The sequence below is a fragment of the Pygoscelis adeliae genome, unplaced genomic scaffold, assembly GCF_000699105.1.
Source record: "Pygoscelis adeliae isolate BGI_AS28 unplaced genomic scaffold, ASM69910v1 Scaffold22, whole genome shotgun sequence".
Taxonomy (NCBI): Eukaryota; Metazoa; Chordata; class Aves; order Sphenisciformes; family Spheniscidae; genus Pygoscelis; species Pygoscelis adeliae.
This window is the reverse complement of record NW_008824350.1, coordinates 2,907,755-2,918,290: the sequence shown is the minus strand read 5'-3', so window position 1 is coordinate 2,918,290 and position 10,536 is coordinate 2,907,755. Positions and strand designations below refer to the sequence as shown.

The following is a 10,536-nucleotide window of genomic DNA, read 5'->3' as shown; positions in this document are numbered from 1 at the left end:
CGCCCCGTGGGAAATAAAACTCCGTTTTTGGCCGCCTCGGCTCCCCGGCTGGGCCGGAGCAGCCGCAAATGGCACCTGCGTGGGCTGAACTGGAGCGTCCGCGCTTCTACTCTGTTTTCAGGCAAATGTTTCCAAGATGAAGAAGCAGTAGAAATGCTGCTGCAAAAAGAAAACAAAACTCGAGAAAATGGCCCTTTTAGTTGTTTTCCTATGTATAAAATAGCAAAACAAAGCACTATTCCAGCTTCCAAAAGTCTTCCTGTGGTATCGTCTCTGTATCGGAGGCGCATCTCCTGTAACCTGTGTCCTTCGTGCCCGCTCTCCTCTGAGCCCACGGCACGGCCACCTGTGGAATGAGCTGTGGCTGACAGCGGGAGAGTAGCAGGGCGACAGCCTGCGGTATCCGTCTGGCACCGACACCCTCCCTAACAGCCTCTGGGTTTTAAGAGGGTGATTTCTGGAGCGGGGGAGGGCAGGACACCGCTTGCTTTCGGCTGAGTGCCTGTGGTGTGGGGTTTGAAGCCAGGTAGTGTGCTAGCAGAGGGCGCTTCTCTCAGGACGCTGAGTAAAACACTTTCTCGTTTGCCTGGACAGAGCTGGGGTGGACGGAGTCCGTACCCTATCTTGATAGGCCTCCGTCCCCGCTGGAGTTTTATCGAGAATGGGTGAGTCCGAACAAACCTTGTATAATTCAGAATGCCATCAGCCACTGGCCGGCTCTGAAGAAATGGACCGCAGCGTACCTCAGGTATGAACGAGCTTTGGAGCAGGACTGGTGGTCAACTTTGGTTGACCTCACTAAAAGACCCTTCCTTAATCTTTGGTTTTATCCATCAGATTAGCTCAGATTCTTCTGTCCTTCTGTATGAAGGTGTTCAGTCTTGCCAAACTCACGTGTGAATTTCTTCCTGCAAAGATCATGAGTTCCTGACCTGTCCCGATGCAGCATGAAGGGTGGGTGTTTTGGCTGCGTGCAGCCAACAGACTCAGGCTACCGAAACCCAGTCTGATTGCTGTGCTCTGGCCAGTGCTCCGCTCTGTAGCCTCCCAGCTGCAGTGGGGCCGTAGCTCTGTAAGAACAGACTGACTTGTTTGTGACTGAGTACACCTTATCTTTTTAAAAAAAACCAAACGATGAGCGTTTTAACAATGACTGATTTTTTTTTTCTAAGTTTTTTTGAGAGGGGATTTCTGGTTAGACCTAAAATCTATGGGTTTAAAATTAAATTTCTCACAGAAATAAGGACTGTTAGCCTCACGATGTGTGTGTCCGTCAGTCTCTGTCCGCCCTTTCTCCCTCCTCGATTGCTTTTGAACATACGGCCCACCAGATTTGGTTGGGTTGAGTGGTCCCGAGAATACCAAGCTCTGCCATGATTCATGAAAAGGAGTGGCTGAAGAGGGCCCTCTGCCTGCACGGGGGAAAAGGGAGCTCCTTTGTGAACTCACCTGTTAGACACCAGAGAATTTAGAGGGGCGAAAGATACTATGGTTGCCTTGACCGCAGGGAGCAATCGGAGCAGAATGCCAGAGTCCTTATCAGACAGTAGAAAATTTAGTCTAGAGACACCCATGCATGGAAAGCCAGGCTTCCTATTTTTGCTGGCCATGAAACATGTTCTTTTTAAAGTAACTAGTGTCCAATGTATAGGCCAATTGCAGGTCTGGCTATAAACTTTTGATTTATTTTGCAGGGAGGTAGTAGGTTCCAAGGTAGTGAGTGTGGCAGTAACACCCAATGGTTACGCAGATGCGGTGTTTCAGGACCGTTTTGTCATGCCAGAGGAGCGCCAAATGCCTTTCATGGACTTTTTGGACATTGTGGAGAAGAAAGTGACCTCTCCCAACGTATTCTATGTGCAGAAGCAGTGTTCAAACCTCACTGAGGAGTTCCCTGAACTTGTCTGTGATGTGCAGCCTGACATACCATGGATGAGTGAGGCGCTTGGTAAACCACCTATTATTTCTTCTATATTCAGTAAATATTTTGTATGGAGCTTTAAAACAATCATGCTAGGTACATAGCGAATGTTTGTTCTGTTTCTGGATGCCACAGCTCAGTTTGGTTTCACCCCCTTAGAAAGTAGAAGTAGTAAAATACTTAATAATAGAGTAATCCAAGTTTTGGGTTTGGGTTACTCCAGAATCAGTATCTCAGTCGTGTATTGGGACCATCACAACTGAAACAATGGGGTGATAGTGCCATATAGCACTTCTTTTCGTATAGTGGCTTTTCTCTGATTTAGAGTCATGTTTCGAGAGGATTCACACTGTTGCTACCAAAGCTAGCGTAACAAACGAAACAACACACAGCCCCCACCCCCTTTGGTAAAATTATACATGTTTGTTTCTGGTTAAACGTTGTTTTATTTCAGTTGGTTTCTATTTTACAGCATGTCTTTCCTTAAAATGTCAATGAAAGTGATTTACTGTGATCTCACCTTCTTTTTGCAACCATACGTAGACATGCTGCAGTTTCTCTGTGAGCTAAGTCTTAGGGATTCAGAATGTGGAAACAAAGGGTTGTAACCATCGATTTGGGGATGGATAATACTATGTCATGAAGTCTGATGGGCGCTGCAGTGGCTTCCACTGTAGAAGGAGGTTGCTGTTGCTCACAGAGTGCTATTTGCAATGAAACCTGTCATAGTTATGAAGGAAGTTAAAGGACAGAATTTGGCAGAAAATTATTTGAAATGCTTTTAAACATGACACTTCAAATTCTTTTTTTGTTGACAACATTTCTCTACTCCCTAACCATACAGGGAAGAAGCCTGATGCTGTGAATTTCTGGCTTGGGGAATCAGCTGCTGTGACGTCTTGTACGTATTGTACGGCGCTGTAAGTCTTCTGTGTGCTTTCAGCACAGGTTTAAGCGGGCTTTTTTTGAGTTAGTGGCTCAGTAGGACTGTGTGTTTTTTCTGACAAGGCAGTTCTACTCTAACATGCTTTTTTGCATTCTGTCTCCTGCACTTCTGCAGCCTCTTGCTGCTGTGCCTCTGGGTGCCTCTACCTGACATTGCGTCAGACAAGGCACTGACAATTTGCTTTGTTGAATACATTTGCTGCAACATTACATCGTTACTTTCCACTCCCAGTGGCCACAAGAGGAGGAAGCAGCCTGATAATAAAGAGGACAAGCTGACACTTTCCGTTTACTATAGTTTTTTATGTAAAGAAGGAAATAACACTGATTTTCTCTCTTTCTCCACATCTCTTTTTTTTTTTTTCCCTCAATCCTAGTACATAAAGATCATTATGAGAACTTGTACTGTGTGATATCTGGAGAGAAACATTTTCTACTGCATCCACCGAGTGACCGTCCCTTCATCCCATATGGTACGTAATTTACTATGCAGTACGTCTGGAGGTTGGAAGGAGGAGAGACTAAAATATTGAAAGATATGAAAAAGGAAGCGGAGATAACATTTTGATGTTTATGCAGTGTTATGCTTTCCTGTGTGAACAGAAATCTCTTCTATTTAGTGCTGCAGGTAGATTGTGACACAAACATTATTCTGAGGTCAGGTTTTCCAGTCCTGTAAAGTAATAGGTTCATTGATACTCATGGCAGTCTCTTCAGCTTTAGAATATTTAAATTATTTAAGTATCTTGTCAGCATTGTAGCATGTCATCTTTGATGTTTAACATGTTTGGATTCTGCCTGCTCATTCTTTTCTCTAGGAAAAAAGCCAGGAAGCTGAAAAATAAGTTGTAATTTAATGAAATATGCAAGTTACTAACTGAATCTCTGAAAACTGGAGAAATGAAAAAAGAGATTCTTATGGCAGCATTCCTTTGCATTGCCCGTTTTCTGTTTCTTTACGTTGCTTTCCTATATGCACAGTAATAGTTTGTTATGTTGCAGTGTCATCTAGAAGATGGACAGCTTAACTATATGCCTCATAAAATAAGACTTTATTTTCCCATTCCTTGACTTTCAAACCTTCAGATTAAGTGAATGCAGAGTGCTATATGACACTAATATAATTTTGCCTGGATATGCGCGCTGCTACAATATTTTATTTATACTGGTTTTATTTTGTTTACGACCTTGAAATCATAGAATCATAGAATGGTTTGGGTTGGAAGGGACCTTTAAGATCATCTAGTCTATCCTCCTTGCCGTTCACTAGATCAGGTTGCTCAAAGCCCCGTCCAACGTGACGTTGAACACTTCCAATGATGGGGCATCCACAACTTCTCTGGGCAACCTGTTCCAGTGTCTCACGACCCTCATCGTAAAAAATTTCTTTGTAATTTAATGAAATATGCAAGTTACTAACTGAATCTCTGAAAACTGGAGAAATGAAAAAAGAGATTCTTACGGCAGCATTACTTTGCATTGCCCATTTTCTGTTTCTTTACGTTGCTTTCCTATATGCACAGTAATAGTTTGTTATATTGCAGTGTCATCTAGAAGATGGACAGCTTAACTATATGCCTCATAAAATAAGACTTTATTTTCCCATTCCTTGACTTTCAAACCTTCAGATTAAGTGAATGCAGAGTGCTATATGACACTAATATAATTTTGCCTGGATATGCGCGCTGCTACAATATTGTATTTATACTGGTTTTATTTTGTTTACGACCTTGAAGTCGTAGAATCATAGAATGGTTTGGGTTGGAAGGGACCTTTAAGATCATCTAGTCTATCCTCCTTGCCGTTCACTAGATCAGGTTGCTCAAAGCCCCGTCCAACGTGACGTTGAACACTTCCAATGATGGGGCATCCACAACTTCTCTGGGCAACCTGTTCCAGTGTCTCACGACCCTCATCGTAAAAAATTTCTTCCTTGTATCCAATCTAAATCTACCCTCTCTCAGATTGAAACTGTTGCCCCTTGTCCTGTCAGTACAGGCCTTGGTAAAAAGTCTTTCTCTGTCTTTCTTATAAACCCCCTTATACTGAAAGGCCGCAATAAGGTTTCCCCAGAGCCTTCTCTTCTCCAGGCTGAACAACTCCATCTGTCTCAGCCTTTCTGCATAGGAGAGGTGGTGTCATATGTATGTGAATGTATGAAATACACATATGTCATATGAGTCATACTTTGTGAAACAAGTTACTGTTAAAGCATAGAACAGAGATAATGCTTACGCTTTATAGTGTGTAGTAAAAAGGCGACTCCATCTTTTTGAACATCAGGTTAATGGAGAGAAACTCTCTCAAGGGAAGGCTTAGAAAACCACGTGTGCTGAAGCAATGAAAGAAGAGCAACCTGCAGTATCTGAAGCAGTTGATAAGCCCTATCGGATAAAATTAGAAGTGAAAGGCTGGTCACAAGTCGCTAATAACTCTTGTGAGGGCTATCTTGCTAGCTTGACCTAAGAAGAAATGCCAGAATATAGAAAGATGTGTAAGTCTGGGATGCCTTTATGACTTCCGAAAGGGAAACAAGACAGTTACTGGAACAAAATAGGACCAGGAATAAAATGGGTTTTGAGGAGAATAATTCCTGTGAAGAAAGAAGGTTGGAATTCCAAACGGGAGGGCAGTTCAGTATCCGGACTGACTTAAAAAAAATAAATTAAGCCACTCAATAAAAATTGAAATGGACAAAGGGAAGGACAGTGAGGACAGTGAGTTGACAATGGTTTTGTCTTAATTTTTCTTTTACTTGGTGAAAGTGTGACATGCCCTGCCATTAGTTTCTCTGAGTACTACTCTGAGTTGTGTCATTTAATTCTTTCTATGGTTCCAGACCTCTATCAGCCAGCAACCTACCAGGTATCAGAAGATGGCTCATTTGAAATTGTGGATGAGAAGAGTGCAGATAAGGTAAAAAGTATATAAAGAACACAATCAATACAGTAAAGATAGTTTTGGGCACTGCTGAGCCCTCAAGCTGAGCATATTGATTGATATTTAGAAATCCTTCATTACAGGAAAGAGAATGCCCGGATATTTCACTTGTATTTTACTATTCGCAAAGGATACCCAGCTTCCAGAAAAGATTTTTACAGTACACTTGAAACATTGATGTCATAAACTGTCTTCCTTGCACCAAACCTAAATAGATCCAGTAAAGGACTTTTAAATGAATCAACAGTAAAGGAACTGATTTCATTAAGACTGAAATAGACTCCTCTGCATTCACTTTCTTTTGGCCCTCTACTCAGGGCTCAATTTTGTTCTACAGCAGTATCACCCAGTGCAATAAAATGTATCTGTCTCAATGAATAAATTGTGTTTTCTTAGTAGTAGCAATATTTATTTGATTAAAATGTGTAGATCTGTAGGCACTTTACAAAAACTCTGTAGCCTTTTGTATATAATCTCTCTCCTTTTGCCTCTGCAATGTGTGACTAATGCTACAGCCGAACTTGAGCTAGGGCTTTTTCTCTGTTTCTGGAGTGGTGCTCATGGAATCTCATGGGAGCATTCCTGTAATGCAGTAAGGTTGAGTGCTGAGGTTTATAACTCTATAGGGCATAGAAGAAATGAATGCAGGCAAGAGGGATTTCCCAGCGGGAAGGGGGGTTTTAGCTGCTGGGAATAAAATTAGACCAGAGAGCTTTAGAAGAAGAAAGGAATTTCTGAAATGAGTGGTGCAGATAAAATACTCAAGTACTGAATGTAGGAGGAACATATGACTTAAGGGGCTGTGGTGTTTTGGAAGTATGCCACGAGACTGAAATTTCACGGCTGACATTTAGCACCTTTTCCCTAATTAGAAATGCTTCCCTGAAGGAGGCAAATTTTTGCATCCTTGACCTATTCCCAGTTGAATGTGGAAAGCTGTGTAGCTGTACGTGTTTTGCTAGGCAAAATACATGCTATGTATCCTAGTAAGTTTGGTTATCAGTTGTTTTTTCTGGAAGCTTGCTGGAATTTTTTGCCAGGGTCAGTACCATATACGTACTCTTTTGCTTTTAGGTGCCCTGGATCCCCCTGGACCCATTGAACCCGAATCTGGAACAGTATCCGGAGTATGCTCAGGCAAAACCTTTGCAGTGTACAGTGAAAGCTGGTGAGATGTTATACCTGCCTTCTCTCTGGTTCCATCATGTTCAGCAATCACATGGCTGTATAGCAGGTAAAATACACAGTATTTCCAGATATGTTTCTGAACTGCGGTGGGTGTGCAGCTAGAGCAAAACAGCTACAGCAAAGCATAACTGGGACCAAAGGTGCCTTTAAGATCATCTACCTCCCCTCAGGAGGAAAGAGCAATCTCGGCAGATGCCATGGGGCTACCTTCTTGCAGTCTCTTTTGCTTATAATTCATAGCATTGTTGACAAGTGCTAGGGATGTAGCAGAAGCAAAAGCCTTTCTAGTTATCAAGTCTGGAGAAGGATAGCTAATTCAGGGATCACGATCCAGTTTCTTTTTATAACATGGAGCTAAGCAGTTTGTCTGCCTAGCCTGCTAACTGCAAATTGGTCACCTTTCACAAAGAAACTGGATGTTGTCTGTGCCGTTATCACATCAACAAAAAAGGATCTGGGGGAAGAAAAGGAAACCAGAAAGTGTATGAGTTTTAGGCATGGATATAGACTCAACGTGGAAGATACTCTGTTGTCATGTGAGCTGGAATCTGCTCTGCCCCAGTCTCCTACCTTGCTAATAAGCCTATGCTTGTGTTACGGTTCCCCTGAGCTTATCAAAAGTCTTGTCATCTCTTTCTTCATAGGATTTATCATCATCTCTAACTTTTCCTTTTCCTTCCCGAAGAGAGTTCCAGAATTTCAAGCATTGCTCATTTGGTGCAGGTGGAGGGGCGGGGGTGGTGCAAAGTATTATCATTATATCCTGTAAGTTTTGCAAGGTTTGAGGAAGAGTTTTTTGCTGTCCTTTACCTGGAATAATACTGTCTGCTCAGGAAGAGTAAATATAGTATTTTGACCAACTTAACGTTAGTATTTGTGTAATACTGCAAATATTGCAAGCCCTTCTTTTCAGTATTTGCGATACTGTGATAAAAAGACAAGCTAGCCATAAAGCAGTATTTCTGATTCTCTTTTCCCAGTACTGCTGCATCAGTCCTTAAAAGTTTTTTAGAAAAAATAGAGTTGTTTCCAGTTGCAAGCTCCCAGCCACTCTCTTCTGCTCTGTCTAGCAGAATTGTTAAAGAGTTGATGAGTTTATTTGGCCTTTAGTCTGTTAACTACACTACAGTCTGTATACACCTGAGAAACCAGTATTCTCTGGGTCTGGTCCAGTGAATATCTGAAACTGGAGTGTAACCTCCTCCAAGAACCATTGGTACAATATTATACTGCTTGGCTTATTTTTTCTAGGAGATGTACACCAAAATTAAAATGAGAAGCAGAATTAAAGCACTGCCTAACTGATGAGCATTGTGAAGTAGTGGTGAATTTGCCATCCTTTACACACTCAGAGGAAGAGAGGTTCCTATCCAGATGTTAAACTTTGCAGTGTATTTGGTATTTTTGGTCTAAATAGAAGCATACATTTTCTGTTGCTAAACATTTTGCCAGCTTCTACTCCAAGGAATCCTCAGTATAGAGTCTGAAGAGGAGTTGGTTTGGGTTAAGACAGAGTTGCATTGGCAGCGCTATTTAAGAACTTTAACATTTGCTTACATTATTTTTGGCTGTAGTGAAAGATTTGCTCAGTTCAAAGTTCAGTCAGTAATAAGGAAAAGCCTGTACCAGCTGAACTGTGTAAACAGTCTATGAACACGTTTGTAAATCATTACATTCTAGCCTTAGAAATGTTTTTCCTTTTTCTTGTCTCCTCAGTGAATTATTGGTATGACATGGAATATGACCTTAAGTACAGCTATTATCAACTACTAGATTGTCTCACAAAAACCGTGAAAGTGTTATAGCAGAGGTGGGAGACTTGAGCTTGTGATCTCTCTCTCTGATGTGGTACAATCATCAGCATCTGTGACTGGAGTACAAACATGATTCAAGTGAAAAGAGCTGAACATTAAATTATCTTCAACAACGTCTGTCAAACAGATCATGGCTATTTTGCTTGACTTCAGAGTCCAGATCAATTGGCCAGATTTTTTGGCTTGTAAGTAGAAGGTTTGATAATAGCATTTTTAGGTCTTTGCATGTTGCCTCAGTGACGGTGAGCAAAATAAAATTTGCAGGGAGACAATCCAGGTTTGGGAAATCCCAAAACAGAAGCCATGACTGTTTGTTCAGATCTACAGATTGTTTTCATAACAACCCAAGAGGAAAAGGAAGAATCTGTTCTGCCACCCATCTGTACATCAGGCTGCATCTGTCCAACACATGCATTCTGCTTAAGGCGAAAGTCCTGTCCAGTTGTAATTCACTAAGTTCAGTGGCTGTGGTGTTTTGATGGTGAGAAATTACAACTTCTGCAATAAAAGGTCAGTTCAAAAGCTTATTTCTGTACTAATTTCTTACTTTTTTTTCAAATTATGTGATGGGTGGAGGACGTCTAGAAGGACATGCAAAAGTCAATGCTGACTATTTTCCATGTTAAGCTACCTGTTTTTCTTGCTGGTTTTTATTTCTTTCCACCATTGTAGTTAAATGTAGCTGCATTGTCTTACATCCTGAGTGGTGATTTTAGAGTTGCTTTGCCAGATCTACAGTCAATCTGCACATCACCTGTGGCCTCGTGGCATGACCTGTGATTCTGCAGCTTGTAGGCTCATGGATTGTGTCATTCCTTTGCCATTAATTGCTGCCTAACACGTGGTCAGGTGAGTTGTGTGAACCAGGAGCATATTTCTGTAGTCTTAATTCCCATTTGTATTTCCACAGAACAGGATGAGACTACTCACATGTCTGAGACCTGCAGGGTAGGACTAGAAAGCTATTAGATATGCGGACATTGCAAAAATATAGTATTGTTATTTATGAAAACCAAAAGTTGGTATTTGTCATCGAATCTTCAGACAGTTCCTTAGAAACATTAGTGATATGGGGGGAAATTTATTTTCCATGTATTAATTAGGAAAATGCAGAAATCCTTTAGACAACATTGATTATTGTGAAGAAAAAAGATAATTCTTTTACTTTGTCTCTTTCTTTTGTTTTTTAAAGAAACACAAATAAAGCATAAATCATCATTTTACCTTGTGGTGCTTGTCCAAACATTGCTGAAAACTCAAGAGGGATTAAGGGCAGGCTTTGTTTCCCAGCTAGATTAAGATGTCACGTTACTTCAGGCTCTCCAGTTTGTGTTCACTGTGCCTGGGCAAAGGCGCCCAGGCCAGTTCTGCAGTCGAATCTGGACTTTCCCACAGTCGGGGAGAAAGGCAATTTGAGTGTCTCTTTTTGTCACTTTGGGGTTTTTAATTTAGCCTCTCTCTACAATCAAGTAAGACTGCATGCCAGGAACAAATGACAGCTTGTGTCTGTGCAAGTGGATGGTGTCATTGTACCACCCCTGAGCCAGAGTGTCTGGAGGGAGGCGCGCTCTGAACTACGTCTCCCAGCAGCCCGCGCTTGCCGGCTGAAGGAAGCAGTCACGGTGGTTCCTCCTGGACTTTGGGCAGAGATTGTAAGTCTGAGAAGCGGCGGGCTGCTGACGGTCCTGTTTCACGCAGCCGTGTCTCGCCACAAAAAAAGGCCGCTGC

The 10,536-nt window shown here is 41.8% G+C and overlaps 1 protein-coding gene across 1 annotated transcript in view; it reads left to right on the top strand.

Moving 5' to 3' along the window:
- Positions 1-572: 572 nt before the first annotated feature.
- The window catches only part of LOC103912850 (cytosolic phospholipase A2 beta-like), a gene marked incomplete at its 5' end in the record, with an annotated part of 88,765 nt that continues 78,801 nt past the window's right edge, over positions 573-10,536 (top strand). The window contains 5 exons of the mRNA XM_009319256.1: positions 573-748; positions 1,695-1,948; positions 2,766-2,822; positions 3,244-3,339; positions 5,706-5,782. Coding sequence (XP_009317531.1) covers positions 573-748; positions 1,695-1,948; positions 2,766-2,822; positions 3,244-3,339; positions 5,706-5,782 — 660 coding nt within the window. The remainder of the gene's footprint in view (positions 749-1,694; positions 1,949-2,765; positions 2,823-3,243; positions 3,340-5,705; positions 5,783-10,536) is intronic.